Source organism: Camelina sativa, chromosome 10, assembly GCF_030686135.1.
Source record: "Camelina sativa cultivar CO46 ecotype springtype chromosome 10, ASM3068613v1".
In the NCBI taxonomy this organism is placed as follows: Eukaryota; Viridiplantae; Streptophyta; class Magnoliopsida; order Brassicales; family Brassicaceae; genus Camelina; species Camelina sativa.
Genome location: NC_141889.1, coordinates 4,192,250 through 4,214,578, shown reverse-complemented (window position 1 = coordinate 4,214,578; position 22,329 = coordinate 4,192,250). Strand labels below are relative to the sequence as shown.

The 22,329-nt window shown below is 38.5% G+C and overlaps 5 protein-coding genes and 3 pseudogenes across 8 annotated transcripts; 4 read left to right on the top strand and 4 right to left on the bottom strand.

The window, feature by feature from the left end:
- Nucleotides 1-140: 140 nt before the first annotated feature.
- LOC104717089 (uncharacterized) lies at nucleotides 141-3,047 on the top strand. Its single transcript, XM_010434612.3, has 10 exons — nucleotides 141-1,023; nucleotides 1,128-1,293; nucleotides 1,383-1,516; nucleotides 1,594-1,706; nucleotides 1,800-1,923; nucleotides 2,004-2,159; nucleotides 2,280-2,432; nucleotides 2,502-2,581; nucleotides 2,663-2,712; nucleotides 2,807-3,047. The coding sequence occupies exons 1-10, from the start codon at nucleotides 643-645 to the stop codon at nucleotides 2,947-2,949; spliced, it is 1,500 nt and encodes a 499-aa protein (XP_010432914.2). The 5' UTR covers nucleotides 141-642; the 3' UTR covers nucleotides 2,950-3,047.
- Nucleotides 3,048-3,661: 614 nt separating this feature from the next.
- LOC104717088 (uncharacterized) lies at nucleotides 3,662-5,697 on the top strand. Its single transcript, XM_010434611.3, has 3 exons — nucleotides 3,662-4,358; nucleotides 4,686-4,709; nucleotides 5,163-5,697. Exons 1-3 carry the CDS (start codon nucleotides 4,163-4,165, stop codon nucleotides 5,462-5,464), a joined length of 522 nt encoding a protein of 173 aa, XP_010432913.1. The 5' UTR covers nucleotides 3,662-4,162; the 3' UTR covers nucleotides 5,465-5,697.
- A 350-nt stretch (nucleotides 5,698-6,047) lies between these two features.
- LOC104720044 (calmodulin-binding protein 60 F) lies at nucleotides 6,048-9,235 on the top strand. Its single transcript, XM_087468874.1, has 8 exons — nucleotides 6,048-6,147; nucleotides 6,267-6,636; nucleotides 6,865-6,940; nucleotides 7,043-7,101; nucleotides 7,176-7,660; nucleotides 7,767-7,927; nucleotides 8,017-8,220; nucleotides 8,341-9,235. Exons 2-8 carry the CDS (start codon nucleotides 6,539-6,541, stop codon nucleotides 8,938-8,940), a joined length of 1,683 nt encoding a protein of 560 aa, XP_087325000.1. The 5' UTR covers nucleotides 6,048-6,147; nucleotides 6,267-6,538; the 3' UTR covers nucleotides 8,941-9,235.
- Nucleotides 9,236-9,353: 118 nt separating this feature from the next.
- On the bottom strand, nucleotides 9,354-10,283 carry LOC104720043 (D-3-phosphoglycerate dehydrogenase 1, chloroplastic pseudogene; annotated as a pseudogene).
- Nucleotides 10,284-10,314: 31 nt separating this feature from the next.
- LOC147935787 (D-3-phosphoglycerate dehydrogenase 1, chloroplastic pseudogene) lies at nucleotides 10,315-11,453 on the bottom strand (annotated as a pseudogene).
- Nucleotides 11,454-11,706: 253 nt separating this feature from the next.
- LOC104717087 (CRS2-associated factor 1, mitochondrial-like) lies at nucleotides 11,707-13,889 on the top strand (annotated as a pseudogene). Its single transcript, XR_015569099.1, has 6 exons — nucleotides 11,707-11,838; nucleotides 11,937-12,544; nucleotides 12,727-12,854; nucleotides 12,978-13,203; nucleotides 13,291-13,415; nucleotides 13,550-13,889. The product of XR_015569099.1 is annotated as a CRS2-associated factor 1, mitochondrial-like (transcript).
- Nucleotides 13,800-15,880, bottom strand: LOC104717086 (uncharacterized). The gene is made up of 5 exons (XM_010434607.3): nucleotides 15,194-15,880; nucleotides 15,021-15,057; nucleotides 14,686-14,922; nucleotides 14,547-14,594; nucleotides 13,800-14,462 (listed from the first exon to the last, which is right to left on the bottom strand). Exons 1-5 carry the CDS (start codon nucleotides 15,493-15,495, stop codon nucleotides 14,202-14,204), a joined length of 885 nt encoding a protein of 294 aa, XP_010432909.1. The 5' UTR covers nucleotides 15,496-15,880; the 3' UTR covers nucleotides 13,800-14,201.
- Nucleotides 15,881-17,309: 1,429 nt separating this feature from the next.
- Nucleotides 17,310-20,570, bottom strand: LOC104717085 (protein DAY-LENGTH-DEPENDENT DELAYED-GREENING 1, chloroplastic). 3 transcript variants are annotated; one of them, XR_015568305.1, is made up of 8 exons: nucleotides 19,839-19,976; nucleotides 19,027-19,695; nucleotides 18,802-18,887; nucleotides 18,539-18,705; nucleotides 18,315-18,429; nucleotides 18,087-18,184; nucleotides 17,779-17,914; nucleotides 17,310-17,686 (listed from the first exon to the last, which is right to left on the bottom strand). XR_015568305.1 is itself a non-coding variant. In XM_010434606.3 (8 exons), the coding sequence occupies exons 2-8, from the start codon at nucleotides 19,669-19,671 to the stop codon at nucleotides 17,618-17,620; spliced, it is 1,323 nt and encodes a 440-aa protein (XP_010432908.1). In that variant the 5' UTR covers nucleotides 19,672-19,695; nucleotides 19,839-20,570; the 3' UTR covers nucleotides 17,310-17,617. The 3 variants fall into 3 exon arrangements, 2 of the variants coding, with proteins under 2 accessions (XP_010432908.1, XP_087324994.1); XM_010434606.3 differs by having other exon boundaries at nucleotides 18,532-18,705; nucleotides 19,839-20,570; XM_087468868.1 differs by having other exon boundaries at nucleotides 18,532-18,705; nucleotides 19,027-19,942.
- Between the last annotated feature and the right edge of the window lie 1,759 nt (nucleotides 20,571-22,329).

Genomic DNA, 22,329 nt, shown 5'->3' with positions numbered 1-22,329 from the left:
TTTTATACCAATTGGTTCTGGCTAAAGAACTTAGCCTCTATTACTCTTGTTTCAGACTAATGTACAGAAAAAGAAAACTGTCAATTAATTTCTAGTTTGGTAATGATATAAATTTGCTTAGAGCCATGTGCTTATTTTCTATATTGCAACCCGGAAATTGAGTGGTCCAATGGTCTTCCTGTGCGTACACTATGAAATGTGGATGTATTGTTCTTCCTAATCCTATAACCGTATTGGTATTCTCACCTGAAGCGTCCAACGATTCTTCTCTTGACACTGTTGTTCCTGAGAATCACTTGCAAAAATTCAGTGTATATTGGACTTTATTAAGAAACCAATATATCATATTTGTGTAATTATGTGTATGCCAAGATGGGAAATTCGATATGTTCGGGTTTAGTTGCAAGTTGCTGTTACTTCGTTTTGTGTTAGCATCATTCTTACACAAAAAAATGAGATGTATAAGGAAAACCAATGTTAATACAAGAAACATGACAGAAGGTTTTCCTTATACATATCTCATTTTTTTTCCCTCCACAAGCTCCAAAAGAGTGACGCAGACATAAGACCAAAGACACTTCTTCTTATTTATTGTCTCTGAGTGTTTGAGTTGTTCTTCTACTTAGAGTGGCAGAGAGAGACATGGATAAAATGTCAGCTTGTTTATGTCTTGTATTCTTCTTCTTCTTCTTAACTATTGTTGCAGAAGCAAAGTATCCTCCTGGAGGTTCCTACCATCTTTCATCTTTGAGACAAAACATGAAGATCTCCAAGTCAAAGGCAGAGTTACCCTTTCACTTTCAGACTCGTTATTTCCCTCAGAATTTAGACCACTTTAGTTTCCAACCAGAGAGCTACATAATCTTCCATCAGAAGTACCTCATCAGCAGCCATTTCTGGCGCAAAGGTGGCCCCATCTTTGTCTACACGGGCAATGAAGGTGACATTGAATGGTTTGCTTCTAACACTGGATTCATGTTGGACATTGCTCCCAAGTTCCAGGCTCTTCTTATCTTTATCGAAGTAAAAGTTTTCGCAAAATCTCATATTGCATCTCGTATCTGAAGAATCTAACTTAAAAACACTAATGCCTCTCTGTTTGTTTGGTCTTTTGTATATCCTTGCAGCATAGATTCTATGGAGAGTCCAATCCGCCGAGGTCAGCCAAGAAAATGGGATACCTGAACTCACAGCAAGCGTTAGCTGATTACGCAATCTTGATAAGAAGCTTGAAGCAGAATCTATCGTCAGAAGCATCTCCTGTCATAGTCCTTGGTGGTTCTTATGGTGGAAGTAAGCTTACAAAATTCCAGTCAATTCGTCACTTCTTATTACTACACTCCTATATACTCTCATCGGCTGTACTCTATTTCCTGAGACAGTGCTTGCAGCGTGGTTCAGGCTAAAGTATCCGCATATTGCAATTGGCGCATTAGCATCCTCTGCTCCAATTCTGCAGTTTGATAAGATTGTTCCGTCTTCAAGCTTCTATGATACCGTTTCTCAGGATTTCAAGGTCTGTATATTTCTAAACACGGTTAGTACAAAAAGTCTATTCAATGTTGAGATTCTCATGCCATTTATTGTGAGAAGGATGCGAGTGTCAACTGTTTTGAAGTCATCAAGAGAAGCTGGGGAGAACTGGATGCTTTTTCCACCATGAAAGATGGCTTACAAAAACTCAGCAAAAAGTTCAGAACTTGCAAGTAATAATCTGCTTTAACCTCATTGTTGACAGTGCTAATCTTCGAGAACTCTTAACTTGTGATGCTATGTTGTCTAATATTTAACAATCACAGGGATCTTCACTATGTCAGTTCAGCCTCAGGGTGGCTAGAGTCAGCCTTTGTTAATGCAGCAATGGTTAATTATCCAACTCCAGCAAGTTTCATGGCTCCACTGCCTGCTTATCCAGTGGAAGAGGTAAGACATGTTTTAGAATGTTAAAAGGTAATGTTTTTCTTGTACCGGTTTATTCACAATGAGTCATCTTATTACACTAGATGTGCAAGATCATCGACGGGTTTCCTCTAGAAGCCAGCAATCTTGATCGTGCATTTGCAGCTGCAAACTTATACTACAACTATTCAAGTTCAGAGAATTGCTTCGATATTGAAAACGAAACTGATCCTCATGGACTCAATGGTTGGTACTGGCAGGTATCCATGAGTCTACCTGTTTCCTTTTTGTTAATTAATTGAACAGTTCACAATAATTTACAAAATTTGGTATTTAACTTACCAATGGATCAATGCTACTATTGGATGAAAAAAAAAAAGGCTTGCACAGAGATGGTCATGCCAATAAGCTGTTCGAACCAGAGCATGTTTCAACCATTCGAAAGTAATGACAAACGAGACCAAGAAGCATGTCTAAGGGAATATGGTGTCAAGCCTAGACCACACTGGATTACCACCGAATTTGGCGGACAGGTTTGTTTAAATTTTGAAGATAACAGAACTAAAAGCGCTCAGCTTTTGATCAAAGTATGTTCGTTGCAGAGAATAGAGATGGTATTGAAGAGATTTGGTAGCAACATTATATTCTCCAACGGAATGCAGGATCCATGGAGCAGAGAAGGGTAAAGTCACTCATTCCTAATTCCATATTCCATGTCAATACAAAAACTCTATAGGACTTGAGATGTTAATGGAATTTTCAGGGTTCTGAAGAACATATCGAGTAGCATCATTGCGCTTGTGACCAAGAAAGGTTAAATGTTTGTGAAAATTGAAGAGTGAACACACACACACACATTCGTATTATATTTATAAACAAGGAAACTGAAAAACTGTGTATAAAGCAGGAGCTCACCATGCGGATCTGAGGGCTGCTACAAAAGACGACCCTGAGTGGCTGAAAGAACAGAGGAGGCAAGAAGTTGCGGAGATGGAGAAATGGATCAGTGAGTATTACAGTGATCTGAGACAAGAAGAGCAAGGCAAGTAAAAGGACCAAAAACACCATTAGAAACATTTGTCTGTTTCCTCATGTGTCTGTGATGAGATTTGTCCAATAGTAAATAAAAACAATCGATTGTTTTCATCTTTCAACCAAGATAAAATTAGAGTATATGCTATCACTTAAGAGAAACACCAATCAATAAGTGGACGATAAGAATGAACTAAGAAAAAACCCATGCATGCTAAGCTATAAAGACAGAAGTTTTAACAGAGGTTAATGATGTCAAAGAGATGTAGATTCTGACCTGCCTCCAAAGGTCAAAACTTACATTTTGGGATCTCTCGGTCGGCCTTATACATATAATATCATTGTGACACGAGGAAAAGAAGGAGAAGAAGAAAAAGACAGTGGAGAAGAAGCAAAAGAAAAGAAGATTCTCTTATCTCGCAAAAGAAACAAAGATAAAGGGACGGAAGCATTAAAACTCCGCATGCAGTCGATTTAGTCATTCAGAATGGACTTCATAGTGATGAGCCGGGACACGAAACACGCCGCTGACATAGACTCTGTATGGGGGTAGTGGTGGTTCCGTGGTAAGATCACCATGACCGACAGGGGGACGGGGAATGTATTCATAAACCCCAGGACTGATATACTTAAATGTCCTCGTCGAAGGTCTTCTAATTGGATAATCTTTGGGGAGAGTGTCAGCTAGCTATGCTCCAATAAAACATCTTATCAAGCACTCTCGCCCTTTGTGTAAAGGGCGTTGAATCCTTCTTCGTCAAAATCAAATAGTGTAAATTTTGTATGATGACTAGTATTGTGTGTGTTTCAATATTAAAATCGATACATTCTAATCTTTTTACTAATAAACGTTACTCGGTTTTTTTTTAAATGTAGACCCAATCAACCCAAGTACAGTGCCATTTTAGGAAAATAAAGAAATTAGAAGGTGTCATATTGTAAATTATTTAAAAGAACTTGAGTGTTACTTATTTACAGTGCGAAAACGCACCACCGACAACTGAACCGGACTCCGGTAAAACGTCGACGTTTGCTTGTAGTTTCTCCGCGTTTGGCGCATCAACACTTAAAAAAGCTGTGTTTGCTTATTTTCAATTCTTCACTTTTTTTTTTTTTTTTTTTCGCTGACAGTAGTATCTTACTCACACTAATCGCCATTGTTGCTGCTGCACTTCCGACTCTGATTCGATTCGATTCGATTCAAAAATTCGTGGGTTCTTCTTCCAAAACGATGGCTCGTCGATCTGGAGATTGCATGAGATGTTTGGTGGTATTCGCGGTTGTATCAGCTTTAGTAGTGTGTGGACCTGCTCTTTATTGGAAATTCAACAAGGGTTTCGTTGGATCCACCCCTCGTACCAACTCTCTTTGCCCTCCTTGCGTTTGTGATTGTCCACCTCCTTTGTCTCTCCTTCAGATTGCTCCTGGTATGTCTTTCTGATTGGGATCTTAGATGTTCCTCGTTTTATGATTGGATTCGTGTTTTACGAGTTCTTTGTCTTGTTAAATTTAGTTCCTTTTTTAGTAATTATCACAATTTTGAGATGCCCTTTTCCTCGAATTTCGATTTGGTGAAATTTGTTTGGATCTTGCTCTAAAAGCATCTGATGTTCTCTGGTTTCAATATTGGATCTTTCAATCAAGCTGTTTCATTTAGGTTTAATCTCTTTTTGTTGTCTAAGCAGTAAGAAAAAAAAATCTCGACTTGTATATTGTTTTAACAACAAGTTGCATTTTTTGGTTTTTGTCTGCAGGGCTTGCAAATCTCTCTATCACAGGTTAGATCTCGATTCTGAGCTTCACTTTGTTTAGCTTCTATGCCTGTCTTGTTTCCTTCATGTTACAGTATAGTTATTGAGGAGCTTTCAAATTTTTGTCTAGGGAAGTAATAATATGGCAGATCGGTTCCCTCGTAATTTCTTTCTTGTTTCCAGTTTCATCAATTTTTTCTGGTGTTTTTCTAAGTCTTGGATCTTACAAGTCATTTGATGAATCAATAGCCGTTTTCAGTCCCGATAGAAGCTTGATGGCAGAATAGGCTTGTCATTTTGTCACTGTTACTCTGATTGTTATCTGTGATCAGACAACTTTACCATGCCGTTCCCGCATCATGATGCATTTTGTTCCTTTCTAGATATGTAACATATAATGACACTTGTGTTCTTCTGTGAAGACGTTCCTTCTTTGGTGTTTGATACTGGATTATGAATTTTGATTTGTGGTGTAAACAGATTGTGGAAGCGACGATCCAGAGCTCAAACAGGAGATGGAGAAGCAATTTGTGGACCTTCTGACCGAGGAGCTGAAGCTGCAAGAAGCAGTTGCAGATGAGCATAGCCGTCATATGAATGTTACCCTCGCTGAAGCTAAAAGGGTTGCATCTCAGTACCAAAAGGAGGCTGAGAAGTGCAATGCCGCCACTGAGATTTGTGAATCAGCTAGAGAGAGAGCTGAAGCTTTGTTGATCAAGGAGAGGAAGATCACCTCTTTGTGGGAGAAGAGAGCTCGGCAATCAGGTTGGGAAGGTGAGTAAACTGATTGCACTTCTCAGTCTATCTTGAAGATTTTATCTCTGAGGTAATTGGATTTTCACAACTCAACTCAAGTAAAGGAAATTGTTTAATTGTAAGGCAAAGTCCTATCTTCCACGTTTCTCCATATATGTAGTTTTTTGTTTTGTTGTGCCCTTGGAATGTAGCTAAAAGAAAGGCTTGGCCCTGTATTAACTTTCTTCATATATAAATTGTCCATTTCTCTACCATGAAATTTCACTTGCTTCGCTTGTTAGATAAGAAGCCGTTATGTTATCTTATGGTTAATGTTAATCGGCAACCCCAAACCATCAAATTCTCAATAACCAAGAGCCAAAGCAAAAGTGAGCTAGGTACCTCAGCAAACAAACCCAAGCCTAGGGTTATGTTGTGTTTGTTGAATGTTACATCTCGGTGAGATAGAAAAGTCTGTGAATTGATTCGACTGCATTGAAGCTAGATGTGATGCATGACTATGATATTGATATATCATGGCTTAAGCTAAGCACAGAAGGACCAAGAGATTTCACTTGGACTCTGTTTTCTTCTTTGCTTAATAACCTAACAAAGACTTTTTCAGACGTCAAGAAACATGAGAGTTCGTGAACAGAGATAGAAGAGCTGTGAAGAGACAAAAAGTGGAGAAGTCAAACGCACTTAGGTTAACATAATTATGATCGTCCAGGTATCACGCGGTTTCGGGTTTTCAATATTCCTTCATTCACAAAAACAGCTGTATATTTTTTCTATTTTATTTTAGCGTCAGCCATTAAAGTATACTGTTTGTATTATTCTAATATTCAGAGGGACAGAATCCATAAAAGCCATTAGATCTACCATTAAAAGAAACAGGTCTCGGTTCAGTGACTCCTGCAAAGCGTCCACTCCATGTGGATTGTACAAAAAGTTCGATAGAGAAAAGAAGATATTAGACTTTGGTTCTAGATTCAACTAATCTCTGTTTCTATTTCTTCTGTGTTCTTCTCTGAAGCTTCCATTTTTTTTTCTCCAACTTAAGGAAGTGCATTAAATTCTCATCTCTCTAGGCACTGATATTGATAAGTTATTTACTTTAAATGGATAATTCCATGAACAAGAGAGGACATGGACACAATCAAGAGTATGCAGATACCTTGCCAGAATCAAAGAGACAGAAGCTTCCTGCTTTGGCAAGGTAACTCATATTTAACATGTGTTATTATGTCGTAACTTCGGTTTTTTGGCTGTGATTGTAAACTCTTTTGGGATTGGAGCCTTGTTTTGATATGTTCATTAATACACTGTCCAAAAATATAGTACTGTGAAAATATCTTGTTTTCAAAATTCGATAGTCTTGCTTAGCCTTGCAAGGTAATCAAATTTTCTTAGACGTCGTTGTATGAAATCAAAAACTGTTTTACAGTGTCATCATGGAAGCTGTCAAGGTAGATAGTCTGCAGAGGATATGCTCGACTTTGGAACCATTATTTCGAAGAATTGTGAGTATGATATCCTATTTCGAAGTTTAATTTCCACATAGTCCATATCTTGAGAAGCCTCTGGGAGGTGTAAACTTGGTAGTTGTGTTGATCAATGAATAGGTCAGTGAAGAGGTGGAACGTGCTTTGTCGAGGTTGGAGAACTCGACATCTACTTCAAGGTATTTTCTCTAGTTATATACTATATCCTTTGCTGGAATGGTTCCATGATCTTTGCATTTATTTGAGTGTTCAGATCTCCAGAACCGAAGAAGATTCAAGGCCTCGATGGAAAAAACCTGCAACTTCGGTTCAGAACAAGAATGCCTCCTCATTTATTCACAGGTGGGAAAGTCGAGGGAGAGCAAAGCTCAGCAATTCACGTGGTTCTTATAGATGCAAACACCGGAAATATAATCCAAACGGGAGAAGAATCAATGGCAAAGCTGAATATTGTCGTGTTAGATGGAGACTTCAATGATGAAGACGACAAAGATTGGACGAGAGAACATTTTGAGAGCTTTGAAGTGAAAGAACGCGAAGGAAAACGTCCCATATTGACTGGTGACAGACATGTGATACTTAAAGAAGGTGTTGGAACTCTTGGAAAACTTACTTTCACTGACAATTCGAGTTGGATTAGGAGCAGAAAGTTTAGACTTGGTGTAAAGGCTGCATCGGGGTTTCACATTCGTGAAGCTAAAACAGAGCCATTTGCTGTTAAAGATCACAGAGGAGAACGTGAGTATCTTAAAAAATTTGGACTGAATTGATACGCGGAGGGATAGAGCTTCTTGGATTTATAACTGAATCTTGGATTATCTTTTGGCAATGTTTTTTTTTGCAGTATACAAGAAACATTATCCACCGGCTTTACATGATGAAGTCTGGAGATTGGATAAAATCGCAAAAGATGGAGCACTACACAAGAAGCTACTGAAATCTAACATCGTGACTGTTGAAGACTTCCTGCGGATACTCATGAAGGATCCTCAGAAGCTAAGAAGCGTATGTGCATCTTTAATATTGAGAACATCTACACAAGAAGATGATTTTTTCTTGCTAATGCTCTTTATTTATTGGTGTGTGTTTAACAGTCACTTGGAAGTGGTATGTCAAATACAATGTGGGATAACACGGTGGAGCACGCAAATACCTGTGTCTTAGATGGGAAACTTTACGTCTATTACACAGAGCAAACACATGCGACAGGCGTTGTCTTTAATCATATATATGAATTCCGAGGCCTAATTGCCAATGGCCACTTCTTATCTCTGGAATCTCTTAACCATGACCAAAAGGTTAAGCATTCCGCTGTAAAGCTAGCTTATTTTTTTCTTCTTCCCTCTAGAATCTGCAGTCTCTAAAGATCATACTCAAAAAGTGATAATAACTTTTGAACTTTTTTTGCAATCCAACAGATTTCTGCAGACATTTTGGTGAAGACGGCTTACGAGAACTGGCATAAAGTGGTTGAGTATGAAGGTAAGCTGTTGAATTGCTTACCAGATGTTGCTAAGAAGGAAATTAAAAGCTTGCCGGGGCCAAAAATGGCTCAGAACCATCAAACGCAGCAAAAGACTCTGCAGACTGCGAATGGCTACTCACCAGTTCCTCAGCATCTGATAGAGTATCCTTTTGTGCAACAACCTAGCACTCAGTTACGAGACTACACATCGATGGAGAGCTCTTCTGTTTCAGGCTCATACAACGGAGGCCTTGAAGATATTTTCACGGAGGAAATTCGAGGGAGGAGTTCTGAGATGCTTGAGACCGATGATATGCAGAGTTTGCTGAAGACATTTGGGATATCAGGCGGGTTTGGTCATAACGATGAGTCCTGTTACGGTTTCAGTGAGCAGTATAAAGCTCAGATAGATAAGGATTATGGGAGAGAAGGAGGTAGAGGCTCAGGGAAAGCTGTAGTTGGATGGCTTAAGCTTAAAGCTGCTCTGAGATGGGGTATTTTTATACGCAAGAAAGCTGCAGAGAGGAGGCCTCAAATTGTGGAGATCGATTAAGAAAGAAAGTAGTATTAAAATTCGGAGAGCTTTTAATTACTTTTGTACAAATTTGAAGCAATTACTCTTGTCTCAGTTCAATCCCGGTCTACAGTAGGAACTTTGCATTGTATTTGGGAATTTACAAAGTCTATCACTAGTTAATTGTTTATCTTAATCTTGCAGTCAGTTAATTGTTGAGGAGTATGTATATAAGTCGAAAGATTTCTTCACGAGTGTCTTTGTATTAACACTTTTCAAGACTATGGGTATTTTAAACTGTATAGTCTTGTAATAATACTAATTTAGCAACAAATAATTTGAAGTAATTACCAAAGTCACCATATTTCCTTATTTAAGACATTGTTATGTCGTTTTAATAACTTATAACACACAATTCCTGTGGGGAAAAAACGTACTGGTTCCAAACTGCATCAACCACGGGTAAACGTACTGGTTCCACTTTGAACTCTTCCGCGGTTTAGGGAATCTACGCTATCTATCTGAAGGGCTATTGTCTCCAACGGGCTATCTGGTGACCCGTCCACGAGTACACGTTCCTCTGAGAGTCTCATACCTCTCTGCTTGGCTATGAAATCGGCGTTGACCAAGTTAACATATACGTAGTCAGAAGAGATTGGCTCCATGATTCCCTTGATGATCTTGGCTCGTAGAAGTCTGGTGTCTAGATCGTCAGAGTCCCGTGCTGAGGCGTATGTGATTTTCACATTTTTCACACCGTCAGTTCCTTTGAGCGCTAGTTGCACTACCATTCTTCCTAAAACCTCGGCTAAAACCACATATGGTTTCAGGTCGGTTGGAACCTGCAATACGTTCTGATGTATTAAGCTTTTGCGAATAACCAATTATGAAGACAAGTAGCTATGAAACTGCATTTCTTATTCCTATTCACAAAAAATCACAGAGGAAAAGCTCTTGATTAATGAGAGAGACACTAAATGCTCTCTCTAACCAACAATAACTCATAACAGATCATATAAACTGCTACTTTTCAGTCTTAGGCTAGCTACCATAGTGCCTATAACTCGCCTCTTAGAACTCTAATTAAAGTTTCGAATGTGAGGAAGCAAAAACAAACTTGTTAGTATTTGAGCAGCAAAAGGCCAGTGCCTCACCTCAGCCGAAAACATAGGTGCATTGACTGCAGTAGCAGCAAGAAGCTCTCCTTGTCCATTCAGAGCTCCAACAACAGCTTGAGCAAGATCAGTGGAAACTCCTTCCTGTCAAAGCCAAAACATTAGCTACCGATCAGAAGAAGCGAAACAGCAAATTAAAAACCATGAATAAAAATATATTGTAACATGAATTGCGCAAACCTGAGCCTCCATGGTACTGGCTGCGAGATGAGGTATCACAGTGACCCTCTCGTGCTGCAGAATCTTTGTGTATTTCTTAAAAATATCTTCTCTGAAGAACAATTGCAGCCTGAGAAACAATACCAGAATCGAGAGCTTTCACTAACGCGTCTTCGTAGATGAGACCTCCATGAGCAACATTGACAATGCAAACTCCTTTCTTCATTTGGGCAAAGGCATTGTCTGCTAGGGTTAGCCATGTTGTTAGCTAAAGAGGCAAGTGCAAAGAAATGAAATCCGCGGTGGAGAGGGCTTCACTTAAACTGACTAAGTCAACACCAATGGCATGTGCACGGTCTGATGTGATATAGGGATCACGAGCTATGACTCGCATACCAAGGCCCTTGGCACGCCGAGCAACTTCCGTCCCAACTTTTCCCAATCCAAAAACTGCAAGGGTCTTTCTCACAAGTGATACACCCACATGCTTCTTCTTCTCCCACTCTCCTGCTTCATTAATGAAAGACAATCAGAATAGAATTCCACGAGTCAACAGTCACACTACCACACAAGCTAAGAAAAATCATCAATTTTGAAACAAGAATAGATCCAACAAGTGAAACGAAGCGTTGCAAAGCCAACTTCCAAAACAACATTATAGCTAGCTTGACTTATAGCTATGGAAAGGAAAGTAAGTTACTAACCAGAGGACGCATCAGCTTGGGCCATGGAAGCCATAAGAGCGATTGCGTGCTCAGCAGCAGCGATGGTGTTCGGCCTCGGCGCGTTGACGACCAGACATCCATAGTCCGTGGCTGCACTCAGATCCACGTTTTTGATCCCATAACCAATGCGTCCGAGAACCTTCAACCGTCCGCGAGACGATTCAAACACGTCACGACCAACTTTGGTTTCACTATGCACGATCAAAGCGTCACAGAGCGAGACCTTAGTATTCAGCTCCTCGGGGGTCATGTTATACGAGCAGTCGACATTGGCGAAATCCTCCAATAGCTTCACACTAGCCTCACCGATCTTCTCAGCAACGAGGATCGTATTAGGCTTGGATGCGACGAAGCACCGCTGAAGAAGAGTATTGCTTCGTCCGCGGGAAGGGAAAGCGACGGATGGGAATGTGAGTGGCGATCTAGTGGAGGAGATAGTCACGTTGTTGGTGGCGACGGAGATCGAGAAACATACGCCGACGGCTGACGGCATTGCTACCGGTTTTAGACAAGTGCCAGTGTGACTGACAAACCTATATACATAAAAAGGAAACTTGGAGGAAAAGTTAAAAAGTGAATCAAAGTTTTATTTGTATAACAAACAAGGGCAGGGATTGAAATAGTCAAACTTCTGTCTAATCTAAAAGGCCCATCTTTGGGTGACAATTAAGGATTGAAAAGTCAAACTTCACTAATGGGCCCGTCTAATCTAAAAGGCCCATCTTAGGGTGAGGAAGTAGGGAAACAAACAAACCAGACCAGCGTCTTCTTCTTACTTCCTTGAAACTGAATTTGATATGATTTGGTTCCGAGTGTGCATTTGATTTCTCTGCCTCTTTCGATTTCTACAGTGTCTCTATTATAAAGCCTCAATCTTGGTTCTGTCTCACTCTCTCCCTCTCTCTCTCTCTCTCTCTCTCTCTCTCTACGCGGTTCATATCCGAGCTTGGACTAACAAAGCCCTCTATTTCACCAGGTTTGGTTTCTTTGGGGTTTGTTGTAGAACTTTTGATAACCGGTAGGTTCAGAGTAGAAGCAAAATGTTGTTGATTCGTCTCTCCCGCCATAATCGATCCTCTTTTACACTTCTCACCCGCCGCCTCCACAGCGCCTCCGACCAAACAGAGTCATCCTCACGACTCCGAGACCATTACAATTTTCAACCACCGCCGCCGTTGTCTCTAGCCTCTGAAAATCATGACTTTATCCAAAAGAAGAAGAAGCCGAAGCCGCAGTACCGCCCGCCTTCGTCTCTGGAAGGTGTGAAGAAGATGCACTCTGATCTTCCGTTTGATTTCCGGTTCAGTTACACGGAGAGTAGTTCAAATGTTAGGCCAATTGGTTTGAGAGAACCAAAGTATTCTCCTTTCGGTCCTCAACGCTTGGACCGGGAATGGACCGGTGTCTGTGCTCCGGCGGTTGATCCTAAGTTAGAGTCTGTGGACGGTGTGGAGGATCCGAACCTGGAAGAGAAAAGAAGGAAACTGAGGGAGAAGATCCAAGGGGCTTCACTCACTGAAGCTGAAAGGAAATTTCTTGTGGAGCTTTGTCAGAGGAACAAAACTAAAAGACAAGTCAATCTTGGTATTCATTTCTTCACTCCCTTCCTTGTTCATGTGGTTTTTTTATGGTCAGATGAATAGATGCAATCAAAATTCTCCTTAGAAATGTTTTTCTCCTTTTGTCACCAATCATGAATTGATTCTTTTGTCTCTTTTGTATACTGCTATTTCTATGTTGAGTTGTTGCTTTTGGGGTGTATGTAGGGCGAGATGGTTTGACTTACAATATGTTGAATGATATCTATAATCATTGGAAACATGCTGAAGCAGTTCGTGTCAAGTGTCTTGGAGTCCCAACTCTTGATATGAAGAACGTTATCTTCCACCTTGAGGTACCGTCTTTTATGAATCTGAAATTTCTTCTTTTGAGTATATGATTTATGTTTATCTTGTTTGTATTTTGATCCATGTAATCTAAAGAATGGCTCTTACAACCATGTTGCTTGTTGTTACAGGACAAAACGTTTGGCCAAGTAGTGTCTAAACACTCTGGTACCCTTGTGTTATATAGAGGGCGAAACTACGATCCCAAGAAAAGGCCCAGGATCCCATTGATGTTGTGGAAACCTCACGAACTAGTGTACCCTAGGTTGATTAAGACAACAATTGATGGCCTAAGCATCGAAGAGACCAAAGCTATGAGAAAGAAAGGGCTAGCAGTTCCTGCCTTAACAAAACTAGGTCCATACTTATTCCCTGTCTTTTTATTTTGAAATGCTGGTGGTATCAATATGGTTAATTACTTTTCCCTGAAATCATTTGTTTCAGCCAAGAATGGCTATTACGGTAGTCTTGTTCCGATGTTGAGAGATGCTTTCCTCGTGAGTGAATTACGGATTGATTGCTTGGGACTAGAGAGAAAGGATTACAAGAAAATTGGAGCAAAGCTTAGGGTGAGATGTTTCTTCCTGTCTCTTTCACTTCTCTTTTTTGCTGTACAGCTTCATTTTCTGGCCAAGCTTTGGAGTCCTCTTCACTGCATCAGGTTTCCTTTTAAACAAACACTAACATGTAAGTTTGTGTGAAGGATTTGGTCCTTTGCATCCTGGTGACATTCGACAAGGAGCAGGTCGTGATTTGGAGGGGTAAAGACTATAAGCCACCCAACGATGATGATGAATATTCGTCCTTCATTCATCGTGAATCTTCCATAGACACCGATTTTAAGTTGTAGCAGAGGTGCTCAAGATTCTCCAGACGAGATAACCAGAACCTAAGATGATTTAGTACTCTTGATCCGATTTGTATAGTTATATTGTGAAAGTATTTTGTGGTACTTTCTTTGACAAATTGATATAATTAATCCAAGTAGCATAGACACTGTACTTATTTGTCTCGCTAAGGAACACTAGATAGGTTGAAGAAAATGCTGATTACATTTTTTCTCTGTTTCTTCTCCTACAAGTAAATGATGTGCTACAGAAACCCCCAAACTTGGTGCTACATTTTTACAGGAGATTGAACATCGAGCAAACACCCCAAAACAGAGCAACGTCTATATTGAAATACCTCCCTAGATGATCTCTGTACCGCAGTTGTCTGTGACCCTGTGTTTAGCGTTGGTTAAGATCACATCGAGGAAATGACTTTTGCACAAGGTTCTGAGTGTTCCGAGTAGAATGCACTTGCGATGTCAAAGAAGGAATCTACCAAACCATATATGTCTTCTGATTCTGCTGCTACCTTTTCCCAAATTTCAAGCACCGATTGTGCTTAGTCTCGGTGATACTGGGCTCATTAGTTAGTTGTTTGGTCGGTGGATTGGTTAGAGAGAGTTTCTCCATTGCGTTAATGAACTTTTTGAGGTGCTTGATGTACTCAGGGTAAGTCTCGAGGTTGCAATGCCCTCCTCCCTTCACCCATAAGGGATCATACTTCTCCTTCGCCAGTTCCCATAATCGTTTCCCGTGAGACAAATCAACAATCTCATCATTTGTGCCCTGCAGCTCATCATCAGAAATCAATCAGCACAAATCAACGGAATGAAGATACAAAAATCTACAAGAAGTAAATCTTTTACATACATGTATGACAAGAACTTGGGAGTTGACATGGCGTATCTTGTCTATGTTCTGCATTAAAACATTCGAAACAAAGAGATGAGACAGGACCAGAGTAATGTACCCAACCAAAGAGGCAGTGTTTTTGTGTGTGTTTTCTTACCTTGAATATATCAAACCAGAGCGTCATTTTGACAGGATACAGGACTCTAATTCCAGAGAGAATGGCACTGTGAAGAACAACTCCTCTCAGCCTCTTTAACCGAGAAGCCATGTGCAGCGTTGGACCACTTCCTACAGATTGTCCATAGAGAATTATCTCCTCTTGCTTGATCTCATAAACAGTCCTCAAGCAATTGTAAACTGCTTCTATGTCATAATATGTGTTGAATTCAGACGGCTATAACAAAAAGAACCAGAAACATAAAAAAGTCAGAAAACAAAAACATCTGAAAATCACAATAAGGTTTTGAAATTTCAAATGATATCTTTTGTTACCTTTCCTGTTGAAGCTCCATAGCCTGAATAATCATAACTGTTTCAAATGCCATCAAAAAAAAGAAAGAAAAAAACAAAAAACCAAGTCAAACGTGAGAATCTAACAAAACCCGCTGTAAAAGCTTTGAAGTTTTTGTTCTTTTTCAGGTGTGTTTAATTTAATGATGATATACCTCATGATGTTGACGCGGAGATGAGCACGGAGCTCGATGAAGAGCTCGACCATTTGGCCAAGATCAGCGGCATTGCCATGGGAATAGAGAAGCGTGAATCTCGCAAAAGGGTGTTTCCAGAACGTGGCGACAACTTTGTTGCCGGACTTTGTGGTGAGCTGGTGGACTTCCACGTTCTTGTCCGCCGACACTCCGGCGAAGACCAGCTTCCCGGTCTCTTCATCCTTCGTTACGCCGTATGTTGCCGGCTCCGGAGGGAAGAATGCGAACTTGGCCGCCACATTTGACGTCACGTTACCCATTTAATCAAAAATCTTACAAGACAACTTCCAATGCAGAGAAAGGAGAAGAACACCAAACCCCAAAACCTCCCTCTCTCTCTCTCTCTCTCTCTTTGTCTAAGAAAAGAATTAAAAAAATAGTTTTTTTTGTTGTTTGCTTTTGGTGGGTTTGGGTTAACTTCTTGAGAAGTAAATTGGAAGGGAAGAAAATGGAGAGAAGGTGGAGGAGAGAAGAAGGGATCCGACCGAAGTTGGCGGGGGAAAGAAGAAGATGAGCTGTTTCTTGAGACCAATTTAATCCCTTTTTACAACTCTTCTTTCTTTTTTATTAGACTTCATTTTTTCTTTTAAGGGGTTTTTATAAAATCATAATTTAATTCTTAGATTCTTAGGATTTTAATCAATTAGGCTATGACTAGACTGGATTTTTCAAGATATTAATAGTAATGACACACAATATTTGAACCTCGTGCATAGTTTGGTAATTCTTGTGGTACACAATACAAAATAAATTCTTGGTCAAAAAGATAAATCCTATTTTATGTACCTACTAAAAAAATGCGTAAAGATTTTGTTAACTTGTGTTTCATCTTTATGTGAAGTTCATTTGTGACATATTGAAAACAAGCTTATGTTTTTGGTCGTAGACATTAAACATGCCAATCTAATACCATCACCGGATAAATTCCATTTTCCACATTTAGTTACTATCACTTTTGCATTAGAGTTTTAGTCAACTCAAATTGGACTTTAATTTTAAACAAAATTTATACATAATCATACAATGTGATTTGATTTCATTCTTCTTGTGTTTGGAAATTTAGATTTTACCTTTTAGCTAGGATGATCTTATTTCTTACTCAAAACAAAATCTATCTACACATGTTTATTCTATTGTACTTGTGTCTTGAAATGAGAGTTACACGTAACGAATGGCTAAGATTTGGTCAAAGGCTGCAAGGGTTGGCTTTGAATGGAAGTGTTGTCAGAGACTCAGACATTCCTCCATCTATGTCTATTTTTCTCTTGCCTCCCTCTTCTTATTTTACGTAGTTTCCCTATCTTTAATACCACTTGTACTGTTTTTTTTCATACTGGTCACGTTTTCACTTTTACAATTTCTTGTCCCAATATTTTTTTAAAGTACGATAAACAAAACAACAAAGGAGAGACATTGTCTTGTTTTTGGACAAGTATGCTTTTAATTTCTGACACGATTCTGTGTGCTTTGGACTTCGTCAGCTTCAGATTTTGACCAAAATTTATTAGCAAATGGTGTAAAATAATGATTCAGTTTAATTTATTGATTTTGCTTTATAACAGTGATGATTATTTATTTGAATGGCCCCGTAATATCCGCCATATTAAATGGGGCAATTACAGGTATGTTAATTAATAACTACGTTGTAGTTAACTGTTTCTACAAAAGAATCTAACTGATCCGCTTAGAGGTCCCTAGTAGAGAGGGTAATAGCTAACCTAGTAACAAAGAAGAAGCTAACCTTATTTGTTGTTAGTTTTATGCTAATATTCAACGATTATATTAGTGAAAGATGCCATTTTAGCTTTTTGCTAATCAAAACCTTGTACGTTTTATTTGCATGGTTAGCTTTTAAGACATTGAGCTTGGTCCAAAAGAGAGAAAAGAAAGTATCTTGAGTCAACAAAGGCATGAGAGTTCTGTGTGGGAGTTTGAGCTCTTAATTCTTAATCATTAAATCCACCATTCAAAAAAAAAAATGCAAGTAAAAGGGTGAAGAGACTTGTGTAATTCCTTACTGCTTTTTGTTTTTCATATCTAATTTTTTTGAAGATTTATCTACTAAGATAAAAGATAATCATAACGTAGCTTACCATATTGAAGATTCCTATTTCACAAATCAGAATAGACTCAAAGCCCAACGGGCTTCTTTTGTCTTTTTTGTAGGTTTGTTTATTGTGTACATGACAAAGTACTGGTGAGAGAGCATTTGCTCTTTCTCAATTCTTTCACCAACAATTCAACAAAAAAATGTCATGATGAGTGACAAAAAAATGGCCTATGTTTCTCATATATGTATATATGGAAGTAATGAAAGCTGAAGAATGGTTTGTGTGATAGAAGCAGAGAGCTCAAGTGGAGGGTTTCAATGGTGGATACTACTCAGTGACGTTTCATCTCCTGGAAAATGTTGGAAACTCTTGGAGACAGTCTTGGAAGGAACTTGAACAGCTGCATTAAACGAAAAACAGTTTATGAGCAAAGAAGAAGAACGAAAGGAGAGACACAGAAATCAAAAGAGGATGTAAAAGGAGAAAAGATACCCAGAGCTTAACACAAGCGTCCATAATAACGGGAACTAGGCAGATAAAGATGGTAATAGTAGATTGCTCAACTTCAAGACCATAATGTTCCATTATTATCTCTAACAATGTCTCCCATCCAGATTCAGAATGGTACCTATAAAGACAAGCATGAAGTTATATAGCTTCTTTTCACAACGAGCTATCTACAGAGCCAATCTACCGCTACTATAGGGTTATTGGGAGAGTAACAAGTCTGAATTTAACGTTTGATATAAGCTTCATTTCTGGTGTTTGCTCTTAACAAAAGCAAAAATTTGGACATTTACCCCAAGAAAATGTCAGTGATCAGGATGATGAGAAATGCCTTTCCCGTGTCTGATATGTTGTTTATGATTTTATATCCCGTAAATTTCAACAAGGCTACCTGAGAAAAGTCCATGAAGTAACCATAAAAACGATGTTAAGAAAATGGGTTTAACAGCTAGCAGCTTCATAGGAAACTTAGAATGCCATTTTAAATGGGCGTTAAATCATGGTGGAAAAGGAAAACTTACTCTACCCTGATTGGCGTACAAAAGAACAAACAAGGAGATTCCAAACACCATATCAGACCATATGTTGGCAAATGCTTTCCGGTTCTCTAATCTCCACTCATCTCGCAGCTCCAAACTGTTAAAGAAACCGAAGGGAGGAACACATAAAAGAAACACAGTGAGTCTATGCGTGGAGATTAACTATCTGGTACAAGATCAAGATCAAGATGAGTCTTACGCTTTACCCCGCATCTCCCACCATAACTCATCGTCAGAAAGAGGCGGAGATTTGCCAATCTCAACTTCAAGACGGTACCTAGCTTTTTCTCTATTAAGGTCCTTTACCATCTCTAGCTTCTGATTTCGTCTCACATCAAGAGTCTGGGCAGCAAGTGGTACAGTCTTCACATATCTATGAGTAAAGGCACAGACTAAATAATCAAACTGGGGACTAACACAACGTAGAGACATAATCTGGAGAAATTAACAGCAAGAATAAAGAAATCACCTGTCTAAGAAGGGCATAAGGACATAATCATGGGCCAAAAAGTCTAATGCCCATGGAATGAGGACTAATACCGCCAAAAACTTTGCCTGTAAAGAGTTACAATGTCAATGAGCATTGATCAGTCATCTAGAAGAAAAGTTACAATCACACAGACTAAGAATCATGTAAAAGATCAATTAAAGGAACAAGATCAATACAAAGAAACAATGTAACTTCATAACTCACCGATTTAGAAGATGCATAACGAAAGACACGGTCTTCGTATAGAATATCTTCCTCTTCTGCTCCCAAAACCATATCCCTCACCATCTTAACCAACCCTCCGTCTGGAATCCTCAATTCATCGAGCTCAAAATTGTCATCAATTCCCTCACTAACAGCAGAGTCTCGGGTCCAAGACTCAACTAAAGTATCATCAGAATCCACAATCCAATCCTCCCATCTCTTCTTGCTCACACTACCATTACTACCTACATCAACATTACCAACAATCTCCTCCTGACCTTCCCGTAGCTCCACAATAGCCTCAGCTCGTCTCTTCCAAGTCTCAAATTTCTCTTCATCAGACATCTCATCATCCTTAGCAACCTCAGATGCCTCATCAATAATGTCGTCGCCCCTCAAACCAAGCCAATTCCCATCATCGTCAAAGAAAAACTTCTGCCACCAGCTTCTTCTCCTCCTCCTATTATTATTCTCCGCACTGGGAACAAACCTCCAAAGCCTCTTTCTTCTCTTATTACCACACAACGAAATCGGTTCACAGGACTTATAACGAAGAGAAGATGATGATGATGATTCAGGAACTGGGTTTTGGCTATTGAGGGATAAGCAGTGGCATAAGACCATTGACGAGCTCATCAAGGACATGAATCAAACCCAACATCGTTCGTACTGTAAATTTCAAGGAAACAACAAAACAGATTCTTCAAGACAAACCCGCATATTTTTTGTTTCTTTTGTAAAAATTCAACAACTTTAACAAAGCCCTAATCACGGAATTCAGATAAGTATTAGGGTTTTGCCTAGAAAGTTACCAAAAACGAGAAGAAGAAGCAGACCCCAGATGCGAGAGGAAGCGGATGATGATGGACCATATGATAGATAAAAGCCACTCTCTCTTTTTTTTCTTTTTTTTGTTATCTTCTTCAAATGCAAAAATATCTCTTATCCATATCAGATTGAAATTATTACATACCAAAAATTATTTCTTTTGGCTAAAATTGTTTTTTAGGCGTTTTTAATTCGCTAAAATTATATTACTGTATTTTTTTTCAATTTAAGTAATAAATATCTCACTCATTGGGTGTAGCTCTTTTTTTTTTGTTTGAGGCATTTTAACTTTCGTGCAATAACAAGGTAAATGGATAACATATCATGGCCTAGCTCTTAATGTCACCACAGACCTGACACCATTCAACTGGATAGTTCCATCTGGGATTAGAGACAGATAAGTTGGAAGCAAAAAGGGCTTGCTTGAAGATGGAGAACTCGGAAAGCTCGATGGTTTGAGGTTGATTGATGTAGTTCACGAGTCTTTACTAAAGGAATTCTCTGAAGTTTTCCAGCTTCGAATTGAAAAGCAAATAGTTCCAGATCCTAATATTCTGTAAGCTGAGCTTTTCAAACCGATGAGGTGCAATCTCTAAAACATTCTTGTAAGTCTTAAAATAAAAAAAGTTGTCATTGGCTGTTTGTGACATTGCCATCGTCTGCTTCTTGTAGATGTTTGTGAAAGATTAGTCACTCTAAAAAAAAAAAAAAAGATTAGTCTCTCTACTTCTCTTTTGCACCATAATATTTATGAGACGGTTTGAAAAAACGAGTGTTTGCGTGGAGATGCATGGAACCAATGCCGGTTCGACATTTTTTAATGCCCGATGCAAATTAATAAATTACGCCTTAAAATTTTTTTTTTGCACACTCATAAACAATACTATTGAAAATCAATTGTATGAATTTAGTAACTATGAAACGATATTGATTAATCAAAGATTTTTTTTCAGTCTTTTAATCAAAGTCCTGCCTTAAGGTACATATTCCTTAACACTTTGATTTCGTTTTTTCAAAGTAAATAAAGTTTTCCATGGAAGTTGTTTAGGGTTTTCTTAAAAAATGAAAATCTTACTAAACAAAGTTATTAACAAGATATTAATTTCACATTTTATTAATTTAAAGAATTAAATCCCACAAAATATGTTGAAAAGAAAGCCCAACAAAATAATTTATAAGAAAAGCTTAGAATTTTTATTTAATATAAAAAACTTGTGAAAAAAAAACATTAAAAACCTTTAAAATTTTTCCTAAAATAAGCCTTTAAATTGCTATGCCCTAATCAATGGCTTCATTAGATTGTGTCATGGGCCGACCCTGCATGGAACCCAAGGCAAGGAAACTGCTCACAAAGTGTGATAAAAAGCCTGAAAGAAACCCATAAGCCAAAGGTTTTGGAAGAAGGGTCTAAGACATTGCTAGTTTCTGAAGACATTTTTTGTCCTGCTTTAGTGTCTCTTTGGTAATGAATTGAATAGACATAGTAGTTGCGAAACCAAATTGGTTACTTGCTAGGATTTCATCCTTTGAGCCCCTTTAGAAGATACATAAGTATCAGTTTTGTGTCTGAAATATTTTCGTCAAGCATTCAATATTCTAAAATTCGGTGTATGCAGCCCTGTAGGTGCCACCAAATTGTTGTACGGTGCTTGGCCGCGGCGATTTTGGCTAGACGTAGGAAAAATTCGGTCAACCTTACATAATCTGATAAAATCTTCGAGTTTTAGATAGGATTCAATATAATTATTTAAAACAAAAATTATGGTGGAAAAATGAAAGAAAATCAAAAAAATGGTGGAAAAGTGAAAATCTGCGCCGAATATGCCTTTATTGGTTTAAAGCATGCTTAGTTAAAAAAAGGATAGTAAGACAATTTGAACTTATGACCTTGGTTATCATAAAGTGACATCAACCCACTTGCCACATTTCTTTATGTACATATTTTAGTAAAATTGTTTAAATATATCTATTTTATAATATAAAATTCTTTTTTAATATTTCTGTCTATGCCTCGCCTATACTCCCGTATATACGGTTAGGCGCTAGGCGTTCATCAACTGCATAGCAAGTGCGTATGCGTTTTCGTGTATGCTTCATTTAGTCATTTGCTGTAATTGAAGGCCAAGTCAATTCGTAAAAGAGAGAGGTAGCAATTACACTAATCAAATCATGATGAATTCAAATCATGATATTTCTAATTAAATGAGTTTGCTCAGTTAATTTCCATAACTACCTGATATATACTAAGATGTGTTTACATGCCCTTTTGTAGGTTCCACAAGTTACTAATTTGCTGATGTGCTTTTCTGTTCATTTAGGTGGTAGTAGAAGATTCTCAAATTGAAGTTACAAGATTATGTTGTAGTGCATTGTGCAGTTAAGTATATAATTATGTAATTGAGATTATATGATCCTAGTTAATGTAGAGAAGAAGATTTGCAAACCATTTCAGCTTTCCTTCCTCTCTTTCCCTTT